The sequence below is a fragment of the Mesoplodon densirostris genome, chromosome 16, assembly GCF_025265405.1.
Source record: "Mesoplodon densirostris isolate mMesDen1 chromosome 16, mMesDen1 primary haplotype, whole genome shotgun sequence".
Classification (NCBI taxonomy): Eukaryota; Metazoa; Chordata; class Mammalia; order Artiodactyla; family Ziphiidae; genus Mesoplodon; species Mesoplodon densirostris.
The window spans coordinates 65,045,510-65,061,788 of NC_082676.1; the positions used below are offsets into that span (position 1 = coordinate 65,045,510).

Genomic DNA, 16,279 nt, shown 5'->3' on the forward strand with positions numbered 1-16,279 from the left:
GGAGGTATAGCTGAAAATGGCTAGTAAGAGCCCAGCAGAAATACTGAGAACTTATTAATGTCCAAAAGTGCACATATTTACACCATAAAGCTACTTCTTTAGAAGATTCAAAAGACAGAAAACACAAATTCCATTAGCTGTCAAAGCAATGTCACTACAGTGTGTAGCTTCTGAAGAACTCCACTGTACATTCATAGAAAATAAAAGTAGAAAAGCAAATACCATCTTAGTATTATTACAGAATCATTATTATGGTCCATGGGCCAGGCATTGAGAATCACCGTTCTAAAGAATGTGCCTGAGGGATCTCCACTGACCAAATGAGAGATGCCTTAAAGCTTTCCACAGTCGTCAGCTTCCAAATGGGATTGAATTGGGAGGAAAGGGAAAAGAGCTCGAAAAAAAGAAAGAGTGGGTGAGAGGTTGCAGGGCCTGACCGGCCACCAGTTGCTCTGCCCTGCCCGGAACCGTAGGCTGAAGGGCCCGGGCTGCCCAGGGCCTCTGAAAACGCCCCGGGCAAGGCACATGGGCCTTCTGAGTAGCCACCCCCATACCAGCAATAGTGTTTCTCGGCCGTGCTCTGCACCCGGCCAAGCCTGTGGGGAGGACACAGCAGGCCCTTCTCAGGGATCACAACCTGGCGCATGGACCTGCTCAGAGCAGGGCGCCCAGAAGGAACCCTTCCCTCCTGCTCGGTAAACGTTAGGGCTCCTCGGAACACCAATGCAGGGAACATAAGCCCCCAAGAACTGGAGATTGTTTCAGCTGGCCAAGAGATACACTCACTTTTCTAGAGATGATCTTTTTTTTTTTTTGATGTGGACCATTTTTAAAGTCTTTATTGAATGTGTTACAGTATTACTTCTATTTTATGCTTTCGTTTTTTGGCCACGAGGCATATGGGATCTTAGCTCCCCGACCAGGGATCGCACCCACACCCCCTGCGTTGAAAGGCGAAGTCTTAACCACTGGACCACCAGGGAAGTCCCTAGAGACAATCATTTCTAATTGTACAAAATCCTAGCCTCATCCACCCGCCACTTTTCCTCTGCGTCCCCCACCCCCATTCCTCCACACAATGGCACCCATGTCCAGGTGGCCTCTCTTCCTCTAAGCCTCCTTCCCCACCCCCACCCAGGCTCCTCTCTGCTTGTGCAAAAGATGAAACCATAAAAATGCTTGAAGAAAATGTCTAGGTGGAGAAGCTCTTCTCAACAGGACCAAGATGGAAAGCAGAAAATAAACACACAAACAGGTTCAACTTTGTAAGAATCTGCAACTCTCCCCACCAAAAAATGCACAAATAGAATGAAGAGATAAACTGAAAAAAAATGTTCACAAAATAAACAGAGAAATAGTCTTCATATCTATGGCTCTGAAGTCAATTTTAGAAAGATGCAAAACATACAAGAAAAAAAGAGTCAAAGGATACAAATGAACCTCAAAAAATAAATACAAATGGCCAATAAACATGGAAGATGTTTGCCTTGATAAGAACACAAACGCCAATCACATGGGTCCATTTTTAGAGCATCTGAACGCTCCAGGGCAGAAAAGGCTGGTGGGCAGTGGTTATTTAAATCATGGTGAATCCAGGTCTCAAAACGGTTGCTGGCGTGCCTGGCCCGCCAAGTCCCAAGGGCCAGAGCCCGGAGGGTCCCAAACCCACTCACCCCCCAGACAGCTCTCCAAACACCCACTTCCAGTTGGACATTTTGAGGGTCCTCATTTACAGAAAGGCAGCTGTGTGAGGCGGAAGGGAGAGGAGCCTTTACAGCAGTGGTGACGAAGGTAGGACGCCCAAGCTCTGTCAGTTACCACGGCTGGCGTTCATCCCCGCGCGTTCCACCCTGCGTTTCTAAATGGAGCACTGCTTACAGCTGTATGTTCTTACCAAGGGTTTCCGCTGGCCTGCTTCTCCAATAACAACCTCTTCTCATCTTCAGAAAACTGTAAGTCCAGTTCAAAAGAATTAGTGTCCAGGTCGTGGATATACTGCTCGATGTTGCTTCCCACCCTCTGGGGCAGCCCCGTGTCCGCGGCGGACAGGGAGTGGGAGGAGGAGGACGACGACACCTGCATGCAGCCGAACTGGCTCAGGAGATTGTCGTACTGCACAGAGAAGAGGGAAAAGTGAGAACAGCGCCTGGACTTCCCTCCGGTCCAAAGATCCAGACACACTCTGACCTATCGTACACCCAGCAAGCTCTCACCCCGAAGGCCGTGGGAGACGAGTCGCCGACACGCAGCCCAGCTTTCTCCTCTACTACACAGCTGACCACCAGCCTCAGGCTGGATCCAGCCTGCCCTGTGTCCCCCTTCTGATGGCAATGTCAGAAGCTGTTCGCCCCAGAGAGGAGCTTATCCTCAGTCTTAACCTACAGGAAGGGGAGGCCCGGGACCTGCGGCCTGCTGGCCTCTTTGAGCCCCGTGCTGCCCTGGAGGATCAGGATTAAGATGGCGACACTTGAGTACCGAGAAGCCAGAGCTCTCAACATGGCAAACATGATGGAACAGCAGACAGAAGGCCTGCAACAGACACTCAAGAGTGCGCACATGGCCCATGAAGCCAGGCTCCTTGGGCACCGAGACCTGAGACAACCAGGGCCCCAGTGGCTCCCTCAGAGCCTGGCCAGCAGAGCGTGCTGCTCCCCTGGCACACCCCTGCCAAAGGCCCTGGGGACCCCGCCCGTGCCTGCTGGCCATGACCCCAGAACGACATCAGGGCCCAAGGGCCTGGTCGGCAACTAGGGCCGAGGGAGGGAGCCCTTTGCAGTCTGCACACGCAGAGGCTGTGGACAGCTGTGACCACTGAGGTAGGGAAGCAAGTCAGGGGGGAGCACAGATGGCACTCCACATCTGGCTCAATTCAAGTCTGGGCATAAAGGATATTTTAGGGCAAAAAAGGGAGGGATGTGTTGCTTAAAACAGTAGGTAGGAGACATAGGGGGCTCTTGATCTCCAAGAGGTGATGCCAGTTGTAATTTTAACTTAGCCTTGGTTGACTTATACGTGAACTCTAGAATTCCTCGGTCAACTGAGGTGGAACTCTATATATGATAACTGGTTACAATAAGCCACAATGACAGAAATCATACCAGAAATATGGACTATGGCTGATAATCAAAACACCTGACGTTACATGTAAATATGGGGGCCCTGGTGGAGGGTGACCTGAAGGTGGTGACGGACACACTGCAGCTCACCATCCTCCTTGGCCCATTTCTGCATGTTTCACACCGTCCATAAGGAAAGTTTAAAGGACAAAGTATACTGAAGACCCTATGTCTGAGCTTCCCTCGGAACCCAGGGTGCCTCATCCCTCGGGCCTGCACCCACCGTCCCGCTTGTACCAGGCACTAAGAGCCGACAGTGACCAGTGTCCATCCTCAACACTACATCCCCCAAAAGTTCAAAACAGCAGCAGCACCCTGGCATTCTCTGGGAAATACCAGAGGCATTCCGGAATGTCTTCAGATACAAAATTATAAGGACATCAGCCAAAACCGGAAAACAGAAGCCCACCAGCAGAAATCAGTGCCCAGGCTCTGGTTCGACCCCTTTGGGCAAAAATTAACTAGAGGAAATGAGAAAGGGATGCATGTACCTGGCGATCTGCACTCGGGGCAGACATAAGCCTCTTCGGCCCCAGTCTCAGTGAGGAACTCAGACTCGGGCCACAGAGTGTTCACTGCTCCTCCCCCTCCACGGATCTACACTGGCTCCCCCTTTAGCCACTCATCCTACCACCTGGGGTCCCTGGCCCCGCCCAGAGGAGCCACTTCCCAGGCGGGCCGGCAGGACCCATCTTGGCCCTGGTGCGCTGGCAATTGGCTTACATTGCCGTAGCAGTCCTCATCATCTTCCGACATGGCCGGTAAATAAGCTGTGAGCTTCGGAGGCGTCTGGTGATGCAGGTTCTCCCACGTGATGGACTCAAAGAACGGATGAGCTTTCAGAGGGCCGTACCCTTCCATTTCTTCACAGCCTAATCGCTTTGTGGCATCTAAAACCTTAAATAGAAGTCAGGTCAGCGTCGGGGTTAAAAAGTAATTCTGACAAAAAAAATTATTTCTGAGTAGTTCTTCTCAATTCTTGGGATCTCCTGGAAACAGGAAGGGCACGGTGTGCTGGGGGCAACTGAGTCACCGTGGGGGGTGGGGGGTGGCCACGCGCAGCTTTCACTTCTCCGGAGTCTCTGCCCCTCCCCCAACAGGTGAAAATGAATCACTACATCAAAAGTTAATGAATAGCAGCAAGTATTCTCTTAAAATCCTAAAACAGGAAAAAGAGGAACTCACTGGCTTTAATAAGAGAATGAAGAGTTTACGTGAACAGGAAGCTATCACAGACGGGGAGTAAAGGGCCTTGGGTCCCCTACCTGCACATGGTCTCAAAGGGCCCCACAGCCAGTTCCTCCAGAATTCGGCTGCGCCCCCAAGACCCACAGAGGATCCAACGCACTCCCCCACTGAGGGGACAGACACACATGGGACAGGTGGGAAGAGGCTGACTGACCCTGCTCCCCCAAATCAAGTGAATGGAAGGTCTGGAGCCAAAACACATCAGGGAAAGGGACACTATAGTTTCTAGAACATAAACAGACACTCCCTTCCTGGGTAAATCTGTTTGCCTTTGCTATATAACTTGGGTTGATCTTTAGCACCTTCATGTAGCTGACTAAAGCTGATACTCACAGATGTCGCTAAGTAGAATTTACAGCCACCTGACATTGCAGCATGCCGAGCTGCTCCAGCATCTGGTAACTTAAAATGGTGTGTGTGTTGATGAGCAAATGCAAAGTGATACAGTAATTTCCTATCTTATTAAGCTCAAGAATCAGGCACTTGGAAACTGAAAAGGCCTGACGGGATGAGACTGAAGATATGCATCTACCTACAATCACTATCAACCCTAAAATGCCCTTTTATTAAACATAGGTGCCTCCAAGGAAAGGCCCTCTGACCACAAGATCAGAGGGACTCAGGGTGTGGCTACTGGATCATCCTACCAGAAGAAAATTCGAAATAATTACCAGAAGTTTTTCCACAAGATCTCTTGCCTTAGGAAAGAACTTTTCAGGAAAGTCATATTCCAACTTAATGATCTTCTGAAATATAAGATATTCATTTCTGTAAAATAAGAAAAGCCATCATTCTGGGCAGGGTCACACAAACCTCCCCAGTACAGAGGTGTACTTTCCTGGGACAGCCATCTCCCTCTCTCCCCAGAGAGCCACCATGTTCACTAAAGAGCCGTGATAAAAGTTCCCCCCACCCTGCCCTAACCCTGGGACTGCCCCCTCCCACTTCTCTGTCAGGCTGCTGCGAAGGGCTAGGAGCGGGGTGTGGGGTGTGGGTCTCTTACCCAGCTCGGAACGGTGGCAGTCCTGCCACAAGCTGGTATATTATGCATCCAAGAGCCCAAAGGTCTGAACTTTGAGGGGAAAAACAAAGAATGACATTTGTAACATTTCAGTAGCGAGTATGGTTCATTTCCATCCTGTCTACTCACACCACCCATTTCAGCCTCTGATCTATTTCTCACCTTTAAAACCACGTCAGTGTGAGGGTGGAAACCTGCTCTGGGCTCCCCTTGAGGGGGCCTCTCTGCGGATCCAGGACCAGAGGATCCCCCCCACACACAGCAGGCACTGCTGGGCCAGGCTTGGTGCCTTGCTCAGGGGCAACCAACGACCTCACAGGCCCGGTCTGGTCCTGGCCAGAGAGCAGCGGTCACTCCTGACTACAGCAAACACTGGCCAAAAAGCCCCTTCTTCCAGTGCCAGGGGCGAGGGCAGGGGCACTGGCAGGTTAGTACAGCTGAGTCTCAGATTCTCTCACAGCTCACTGTTTACCCCCAGGACACAGACACGAGCTCACGTATGCCAAGGAGCCAAATCACAGTCCACAGGATGCGCACAAAGCAAGCTTTCACTTTCCCTTCTTGGACTCACTGTGCAAAGCCCTGCCCCTCCTTTATGAACATTTTAATTATATATTTTTTTAAATTTTATTTTTATTTTTGGCTGCATTGGGTCTTCGTTGTTGTGCATGGGCTTTCTCTAGTTGCGGCGAGTGGGGGCTACTCTTCATTGCGGTGCATGGGCTTCTCGTGGCAGTGGCTTCCCTTGTTGCGGAGCACAGGCTCTAGGAGCGCGGGCTTCAGTAGTTGTGGCTCGCGGCTCTAGAGCACAGGCTCAGTAGTTGTGGCGCGTGGGCTTAGTTGCTCCATGGCATGTGGGATCTTCCCAGATCAGAGCTCAAACCCGTGTCCCCTGCATTGGCAGGCGGATTCTTAACCACTGCGCCACCAGGGAAGCCCTTAATTATACATTTTAAAGGAAACACACTACGGTTCTGAATTTCCCTAAGTCTTTTCCAGAACCAGCTGGCAGGGACCCTGGAAGGGCTGCTCTGCTCACCACCCTCCTTCCCTCCTGCTCCTGTTTTTTCTCTCCCCTCAGTGCATCTCAGAGTTCACGGCTGAGAACTACTTTGCATATTTTATTTCCTCTGTAAATCTGCATTCTATTCCCAGCTCAGTCCTATGAAAGCATCAAGACGCAACTTGCCCTGCATGGCCAACTACCTCCCCGCAAGCCCTAAATGTACGGAGGGCTCATGGGTTGCTGGATACAGTCAGTTTCTGGAAGAAGCCACAGCTTGGCATTCTGGAAGATGAAATCGTAGGTCGTGGGTGGAGACAACAGGCCAATTACAGTGCTGGGGGCCTTGGGTGAAGGCTCTGTCCTCGGACCCATATCACAGCACCATTGGCCCGGGGTAGACGAAGCACTTGACGTGGGTGAAAAATGCCACAGGTCAGAAATCTGAGTCATAACACACAGATGGAGTGAAGGGCATGTTAAAAATGAACGTACATTCTACTCAGTAACTAGTTCTTATACTTGGTTTTCTCTGCTGTTTAGTGTAGTTAAAATGGGGAGCTACAAGAGAAAAACGCCAACAGAAAAATATCGGCCTTTCCATGTGGCAGTGGCCAGAGAGGAGGGGCAGGGCTGTGGGGTGGGGCTGCCTCTGCTGCTTTCACAGGTCATCTCCAGGGAGTGGGACTGCCAGCAGAACGGCTTCTGGGCTAACTTTCCACAGGTATCTTGCCATTTAAAATGTTTTTTAATACAATGACAACTAAAGGGGGAAGCCAGTGTAACATTTCTGGAAAGCAGTATGCACCGATGATTTTTTAAATGCTCAGTTAAACCAAGTGACTCTACTTCTTGAAATTCAAAGAGGAACGTGGGGCATCCCTGGCAGACTCTCCAGCTGAACAGGCAGGAGGGCCCTTCTTCTTCCCCAGCGCAGGGCATGCCGCACGTAGAGGCACACCAGGCTGTGCCCAATATATGAAAACTACTTCAACGTCTTTAACAGTAAAGGAAAAGCTCAATGAACTACAATGAATTCATATGTTGGAAAATCACACAGCTGTTAAAAGATTTCTGCCAATAATGTTAGTGATATGGGGAAATGTTCATCATATAATCAAAGGGAGCAGGATTCAAAACTGGTTATTCAGTATGATTCCAGTTGTATAAAAATTATGTAAACACATTTAAAACACACAGAAAAAAGTAGCTGGAAAGAAACACATACCAAATCATTATCTGTGACTACAAGTGGGTTGGAGACTATGAGTGTTTTTTTGGCTTTTATTGTTTGTTTGTTTTATTTTGGCCAACCGGACTGTGGGATCTCAGCTCCCCACCAGGAACTGAACCTGGGCCTCAGCAGTGAAAGCGCCGAATCCTAACCCCTAGACCACTGGGAAACTCTCTACTTTTTTTTTTTTTTTTTTTATTCTCCATATTTTCTAAGAATTCTTTATAATGAATAAGTATTATTTTTAGAATCAGGAAAAAAATTCTTAACTATTTTTAAAATAAGTATCACATGACTTTAAAAATTAAAAGCATAAAAAGGCACCCAGTGAGGTCTCGCTCACAGCCCTAACCCTTACCGCCACCACAGATAACCAGTTATCCATGGCTTGTATATCCTTCTTGAGGTTTAAATGCACAGACAAGTGACTCTGGGTGGCCACTCTGTGTCTTCCTTCTCTCACTCAGTAGAGCCTGGAGACCTTCCTCCATTAGTATGAAAGGAATCCCTCTTCCTGAAAGTAAACCCCAACTTGAGGAAAAGCTAGTTCTTAGGCAGCAGTGACACACACTTGGAGAATCTGGCCCAGTGCACCCACCACCTGGAGGAGGGTCTCTCAGCCTGGGCCCTGTGGGCATCTGGGACCCCTCATCCTCGCTGGGGGGCCATTTCTACACTGCAGGATGTTGGGCAGCACCCTTGGCTCCACCCATTCCCTCCCCATCCCCGCCAAGTTGTGACACCAAAACTGTGTCTAGACATGGCCAGATGTCCCCTGGCAGGCAGAACTGTCCCAGCTGGGAAGCCCTGACCTACAACAGCATCTGGCCCACAGTGAGAGCTCAAAGTCTGTTGGTTCAATAAGAGTAGAAAACAAAAAGCAAAACAAAAACAAAAAAAGCCCAAAGAGCCCAGCAACTGCTAAGATGCCCAAGCTTAATTTTTCTGAATATCCTTCCAACTGTCATGTTTGTGCCCTGTGGCTCCACCCCCTAAAGAGGTTTTAAAAAGCCGTCAGGCTCAGAAACACAGAGCTGCTGTGCCCAGAACCATCACTCCTCTGCTGCCCTGGCAGTCGCTTGTCACTTTAGGAAGGCGGCCCCTTGCAGCCTGCCAGTGCACAACACTGACCGTGTGGGCCTCTGTCAGCTCCAGCGATGGTCCCAGTGGGTTGAGTGTCTGGCCCAGGGCAGGAAGAATCCAAAGAAAAGCTTCAAGCACAGAACTTGTCATCCCCAAACTCTGAAAGCCTAGGTTCTACTGCCGCCTCTCCGTCTTCTACCTGCCTCGTGTCTACCCAAGACAGCACCCCAGACTTCTCCCAGCTCCTAGCCATCGGCACCCCCACCTGCTGTACCTCCACTGCCCAACTGCCCTGCCACTGACCCTCTCCACTCTCTGGACCTCCACTCTTGTGAACACAATATCCCACCCCCTGCACTTCTCATTTTCACAACTGAGGACTCCACCAAGGCCCTCAATCCTGTGGCCACCACTGGGCCTGCCCCCTGTAGTGCTGGTTGGGCCCCTGCTGGGAAACTGGCCCAGTCCTGTCCTCTCCCACAGACGCTGCCTTCTGGGCCTGTCCTGCACTCTGCAGAGCACGTTACACTGAACAGTTAACCTGCAGCTGCTGCCACAGCCAGGGTGCCTGAGCCGGAGGCGGCACTGTGGCACCAATGGTCCCGGGGCTCTGGGACACAGCAGGAAGCCTCGAGTCACTAATACAGACCTGCCGGCCACAGTACTCCCCACTGAACAGTTAGTTGTTTAGTTGTTCCTGAAGGAACAAGATCAAATCTCGAAGCATAAAAGCAACAACCACCCCAGGAAGCATAAGTAGTAACAAAGTAGCACACAGGTTATCAAAGGAAAGATGCTGGTTAAAAGACAAAAGGCTAACTTCTTCCAAAGTAGGCTTGGCTATGTAAAGGCCATGAAAGGCACTCTCTTAACTATTAATTTCACCTGAAAAAAATACCAACTACTTTAGAGAAAAGAGAATTATGGATCAGATGAAAACAGGTTACCTTTTACAGGCCGATTTCTCTGTGAGCAGCTCTGGAGAAACATACTGGGCTGTTCCTACAAACGAGTTGGCCCTGGCTGATGAGAAGAGGGAAAAGGGTAAAGTTCATGCTGAGACAGAGCATTTTCCACAGTGGACGCTGCACAGTCGGTGTTCATCTCTCGGGAAGCCACCGTCACCTGAGATCAGACTGTACACTCCCAAGAACAGGACTTGTCAGGGGCCCTCCCATCACACCCCCTTCTTGGACCCGCCCCTTCGAGGGCTGGCTTCAAGGTCGCCTGCTCAGCAACACCAGCCCTGACTGCCAGGGCAGCACCTCCTGGACCCCTCCCTGCCTTTCGCCAACACACCTGAGTGGCCCTCGCCCAGCGTGCTGTCAGCTGGGAGCATCTTGAGGACAGGGGCCTTGTCTGTTCACAGCTGGACCTCTGGTGCCTAAAACAGCCCCGGACACACACAGAATGTGGAAAGGACTGGATCTCCCGCAGGCTGCACGCAGGGCAGGGATACCCTCTCCTCATAAAAAACAGCTCAGGCAGGTTAGGGACTACGAGAGGAATAAGACTCGGGCGTCACGGCCAGAGACCCTTTGCAACAGTCTGCCACCTCCAGTACTGGATTGTGCCAAGTTCAACTGCAGACTTGTGGGGTCTGGCTGCTGGACCCACCCATCACTGCCGCAAGGAGGCATGACACCCACGTCACCCTAGTAGGTCCTCAGGGGCTCATCAGTGGCCAGGCAGCCCTGACAGAGCAGCACTGTGGGCACAAGCCAGCCTGCCCACCCCCCACCGCCCGGTGCCAATCCAGAGGTATCCCCCGCGGAGCACCCTCTGGCATCGGGGACAGAACAGCTGCTTTCAGCCTTGCCCACGACCAGAGGACACAGGATTGGGGATTCCCGTGTGAGAGCCGCCCACCATCTGAGGACAAATCACTTCTCTAAGGAGCACGTGAAGTGCTGGGTCACCTCCACTGATTGATTCACTGGGGACACCCATGGCACTGGCACCCAACTGCCTCCCACGACCTTCCATGATTGCGCTGCATAACCAGACTCGGTAACCTGCTTTGAACGGCTGCCAGCGAGGCTCTGGTCCTGCTCAGACCGCCTTTCCCACTACCAGGTCCCTGCACGGCAACCCGGGGCACGTGCAGGACACAACACCACAGCTCAACACCACTGTGCTCCAGACAAACAAGACCCTTTCACCTAGCCTGACCTTCTACAGATCAAGCTGTCCCTTTCCTCAACATCTTTAATAATCTGGGCTAGAAATTACTTGTCTCCGTGGACAAATTTTCCTGAACTAACTTAGAAAGTGTACTGGGTAAAACATTACACCAATATACCTACCACTGAGAGGTCTCTGGCCCTTCAGGATCACTTCTGAAATCAGGCAACACTAAAAACTGTTAACAGACCCCCGGTGAAGGGGCCTGCCTGTTGGCCCCACTGTCTCAGCTGTGGACAAGTGGGCCCCCGGGACATCTGGTAATGCCTGGAGACATCTCTCGCTGCCACAATGGGGGCAGGAAGGGGCTGCTGTCACCTAGTGGGTAGAAGCCAGGGATACAGCTAAGTATCCTGCAGGGCACCAGACAGCCCCAAAGCCAAGAATTCTCCAACCCTAAACTCCCCCAGCGGCTTGGCTGTGAAGCCCTGGGTGGCCTCCTTGGGACAGCACTCTGCCCAGACATGAGCACCTTCCCTCCAAAGACCCGGCTCTAAACACAGCAGGAGCAACTCACTCAGTTCTGGGATGTTCTAGAGGAGGGAGAGCTGGGGAAGGGAGGATGGCTGAAACTTCCTTCTTTTTCGTCTTTCCTTCTCAAAGTCAACCACCCTGCTACACAAAGTGCTCCAGTGTGGGGAAAGTACCCTTCTCTTCCTGCACTGACTGAAGGCTCTGTACTGGGCACCTCAACTTAGGCCTGACTCAGAAATAACTTGACAGGGTACAGCCACCTGCAGTAAAACACGACAGACATATGCTTTGTCTGTCTACAGCTGTATTCTTTACAGTGTATGGCTATAAACAACACAACACCAGAATTAAAATGCAAAAGAAACCCAGGGCCCATGGCCACACCAATTCAGCATGCAATGGTCTGCTGTGAGGCAGGCTCACTGGCCGTGGTGGCCATCGGCTCCCCATCTGCCATCCCTGGGGTGGGAAGCCAGCAAGGCTCCCCATACGGCAGACTTCCTAATTGTGGGTCCAACAGCCCCCAAAGGCAGATGCCTAAAAAACACAGACAAGGCTGACATGCTGCATCTTCCCCATGTGTTCCCAGATGCGGTCTCTGTACTTCTCTGTGCCCTGGAGCCAGCAGGAACCCCCAGTGGGAGACAGGAGAGAGATGGAGATTATTCCTCCTGGCCAACCCCCAGGCCACAGCTCTCTCCCACCACAGAGGCCCCCCGCCTCAGGTGCTGGTCCCTCCCACCTGCCCTCCCAGGGCCGAGGGGCTCTCTATCCCGCTGCGGAAGTCCAGCTTCCTTGGGCCCTGCTGTCTGTAACTGGTCCCCTAGGTCAGCTACTCTCCTGTAGAGACTTCTCAGCCACATTTGCATCCTTCCAGGACCCTGACAGCCGAGAACACTGAAGTGATTCAACAGAGGAAGGAAACAAATCAAGAGCTAAAACCAAGTGAAACCATTCAACCTTACAATGAATCAAAGAAATGTTAATGAATACAATAGCCTATCAAATCAGCAAAGATAAAAAAGAAGGAAAATGCACAGTACTGGCAAGGATTTGAAGAGGAAAACCTCACAGTGCTACTGGTGGGAATGTGAAATGCTGTGACTTTGGGGGAGCAATTTTCCAAAAAACATCAAAAGCCATACAGGACAGGCTTGCTCTCCGACCCAGCAATTCATTTCTGGCACCTGATCCTCCAGGACGGAGCCAGCACAGATGGCAGGGCCATGACACAATCCTTCGGGGGCCAGGCTTCAACTCGATACTTCACCTGTTCAGTGTTTCTGTTCTTCATAATAATTGTGCATTACTTCCGTGATTTATATTTTTAAGTGCTATTATTTAAAAGTTCTAGAAATATATTTTTATATGGAAAGATATGTATTACACATAATTAAATAATTCAGGCCATCACACAGTATGCAGAGGTATCTGTGCTTTTAAATAGCTACATTATGCACAAAACAAAGTGGACGGGAGACACACACACACCGCATGGCTGGGCTTTAAAGAGCGAATCGTGACGGTATTAGGACTGTGTGCTGCTGCTGCTGCTGCTGTAAGCTTTCTGGGCCTGCGTCTGCTTGTCCCCCACAACACCTGCTGCTTCCTCTTCCCCAGGAGCCTATGTCCACCTTCTTAAAGGGACTCCCAAGTCCCTGGGGATACAGAGTCACCCCCTTAGAAAGGAGCTCTTTCACTAGTCTAGAGATGAATGAATTCTCTGGAGTGTGGAAAAGAATAACTATCCTCAGAATGATGTTCTAAAGACATAAAATAATATCTATAAGACTATACATAATGAAAGTATCAAAATATTAAAGTAATAAATATGCAATATACTAATGTGTTTTTTTAAAATTAATGCACCAACAAGATCTGGCAGCAGGTCTATTAATAGAGTAATTCTGAAGTAGCGATGAGCATAAACAATAGATCAAGAATCTGTGACGACTGTGACAGGACATGAAAACATCTGTGATTTCTAATGACACAGATGTTTGTTGCCTACCTTCATAACTGAAGGAGATGCTCGATTTCACCAAAGGGTTAGTGAAAGCAAGTAATTTTCTCCTCTCCCACTTCACAAATGGCAGACTTCTATCTGTGACACCAGGGTAAGAGCCTGAGAATGCATTAGAAAGCCACAGAGATAATCTAGTTACCTCCCCCTGTAAACTCAGAGATTAGTCAGAGGTCAAAATTCTCCAGCTATTGGAAAATCAAGGCCCACAAGCCACTGTTGGCTTAGGCTGCCTCCTTTAGGCCACTGACCCACTCAACAGGAGGCCAAAAGGTCAGGGTAAAGAAGGGTTTGGGCTGGGTTGTTACCTCCACCCTCAAAGTGGTTCAAATAAACGGGCCAGCACCCTGGGCTGAGGACCACTCTGGCCACCACAGATCTGCAGGTCAGACTGTGAGATGCCAGTGGGGACGGACGGACCTGACATGCTCCTGAGGTCAGAACACTCTCTTCAAAGCCAAAAGTGCAGACCGCTGTTGTCTTATCCATGAACCCACATGTGAAGCACAGCAAACACACTCCACAAAATGTGCTTATTAGCTCTTGGACAGAACACAAGCAAACTGAATCCACAACACATAAAAAGGAGTGTGCACCATGACCAAGTGGGATTTAATCTCAGGAATGCAAGGGTGGTTCAGCACATAAAAACCAATCAATATATTACATCACATCATTAGAATAAAGGACAAAAACCACATGACCATCTTGATCAAGAGATGCAGAAAAACTATCTAACAGAAATTCAACACTCCTTCATGGGGAAGTATAAAACAAACTAGAAACAGAAGGGAACTTCCTCGGGGCTTAACTGGTGGCGCAGCGGTTAAGAATCCGCCTGCCAATGCAGCGGACACGGGTTCGAGCCCTGGTCCAGGAAGATCCCACATGCCGCAGAGCAACTAAGCCTGTGTGCCACAACTACTGAGCCCACGTGTCACAACTAATGAAGCCCGTGTGCCTAGAGCAACAAGAGAAGCCACTGCAATGAGAAGCCCGCGCACCGCAATGAAGAGTAGCCCCCGGGGCTTCCCTGGTGGCACAGTGGTTGAGAGTCCACCTGCCGATGCGGGGGACACGGGTTCGTGCCCCGGTCCAGTAAGATCCCACGTGCCGTGGAGCGGCTGGGCCCGTGAGCCATGGCCGCTGAGCCTGCGTGTCCAGAGCCTGTGCTCCGCAACAGGAGAGGCCACAACAGTGAGAGGCCCGCGTACCGCAAAAAAAAAAAAGAAAGAGTAGCCCCCGCTCGCCACAACTAGAGAAAGCCTGCGCGCAGCAACAAAGACCCAACGCAGCCAAAAATAAATAAAATGAATAAATTTAAAAAAAAAAAAAGGGAACTTCCTCAACCTGATAAAGGCACCTATGAAAAACCCACAACAAACATCATACTCAATGGTCAAAGACAAAGCTTTTCCCCTAAGGTCAGGAACAAGACAAGGATGCCTGCTCTCCATTTCTATTCAATGGGGAGGTTCTAGCCAGGGCAATTAGGCAAGAAAATGAAGCAAAACGCATCCAGGCTGGAAAGGAAGAATTAAACTATCTCTAATCACAGATGACATGATCTGTACATAAGAAGTCCCGAGGAAGTCACTAAAAAACTATTACAACTAATAAACAAGTCCATCCAGGTTGCAGGACGTAAGATCAGTGTACCAAAAAAAATCAACTATATTTCTATATACTCTCAATGAACAATCTGAAAATTAAGAAAACAATTACATTTACAATAGCCTCAAAAATAAAATAAAATACTTAGGAATAAATTTAACAAGAGAAGTGCAAATCTGGGACTTCCCTGGTGGCACAGTGGTTAAGAATTGGCCTGCCAATGCAGGGGACACAGGTTCGATCCCTGGTCCGGGAAGATCCCACATGCCACAGAGCAACTAAGCCCGCAAGCCACAACTACAGAAGCCCACGCACCCCACAGCCCGAGCTCCGCAACAAAAGAAGCCAACCGCAATGAGAAGCCCATGCACTGCAACGAAGAGTAATCCCCACTCACTGCAACTAGAGAAAGCCCATGCACAGCAACGAAGACCCACTACAGCCAAAAAGAAAATTAAAAAAAAAAGTGCAAAGCTTATAACACTGAAAAGTACAAAAAATTTTTGAAAGAAATTACAAAAGATATAAATAAACAGAAAGACATTCCACGTTGAAGGATCAGAAGACAAGATTGTTAAGAGAGCAATACTCCCCAAACTCATCTAGACGTTCAACAAAATCCCTATCCTAATCCCAGCTGGCTTTCACTTAGCACAATGTTTTCAAGGTTCATCAATGCTGGAGCCTATATCAGAACTTCATTCCTTTTAAGGCTGAATAATATTCCACTATACAGATAGACCACACTCTGTTTATCCATTCATCAGTTGATGGGACACTTGAGTTGTTTCCACTCCTTGGCTATTACAAATAAAGCTGCTATGAACACTGGCGTACAACTTTTCATGTAAACATTTGTTTTTCAATTCTCTTGGATATATACCTAGAAGCTGAATGGCTGATTATAAGGTAACTATGCTTAACCTTCTGAGGAATTGCCAGACTTTTCCAAAGCGGCTGCATCATTTGACAGTCCCACCTGCAGAGTACAAGAGCTGTGATCTCTCAACAGCCTTGCTAATACTTCTTATCGGATGTCTTTCTGATTACTCATCCTAGTGGGTGTGGAGTGGTGTCTCAGTGTGGTCTTGATTTGCATTTCCCTAATGATATTGAGCATCTTTTCATGTGTTTATTAGCCATTTGCTTATCTTCTTTAGAAAAATGTCTATTCAGACCCTTTGTCCATTAAAAAAATTTTTTTGTTGTTATGAGTTCTTTATATATTTTGGATACAAGCCTCTTATCAGATATATGATTTGAAATTTTTTTTCCGATT

General features: G+C 49.3%; 1 protein-coding gene across 1 annotated transcript in view; it reads right to left on the reverse strand.

Annotated features, from left to right (window-relative positions):
• The window catches only part of PDPK1 (3-phosphoinositide dependent protein kinase 1), a 72,600-nt gene that overhangs the window by 13,231 nt on the left and 43,090 nt on the right, over positions 1-16,279 (reverse strand). Inside the window, exons 7-11 of the mRNA XM_060120636.1 lie at positions 9,653-9,728; positions 5,368-5,436; positions 5,036-5,132; positions 3,840-4,013; positions 1,895-2,112 (exon numbers count right to left, since the gene is read on the reverse strand). Of these exons, the coding sequence (XP_059976619.1) occupies positions 1,895-2,112; positions 3,840-4,013; positions 5,036-5,132; positions 5,368-5,436; positions 9,653-9,728 (634 nt within the window). The remainder of the gene's footprint in view (positions 1-1,894; positions 2,113-3,839; positions 4,014-5,035; positions 5,133-5,367; positions 5,437-9,652; positions 9,729-16,279) is intronic.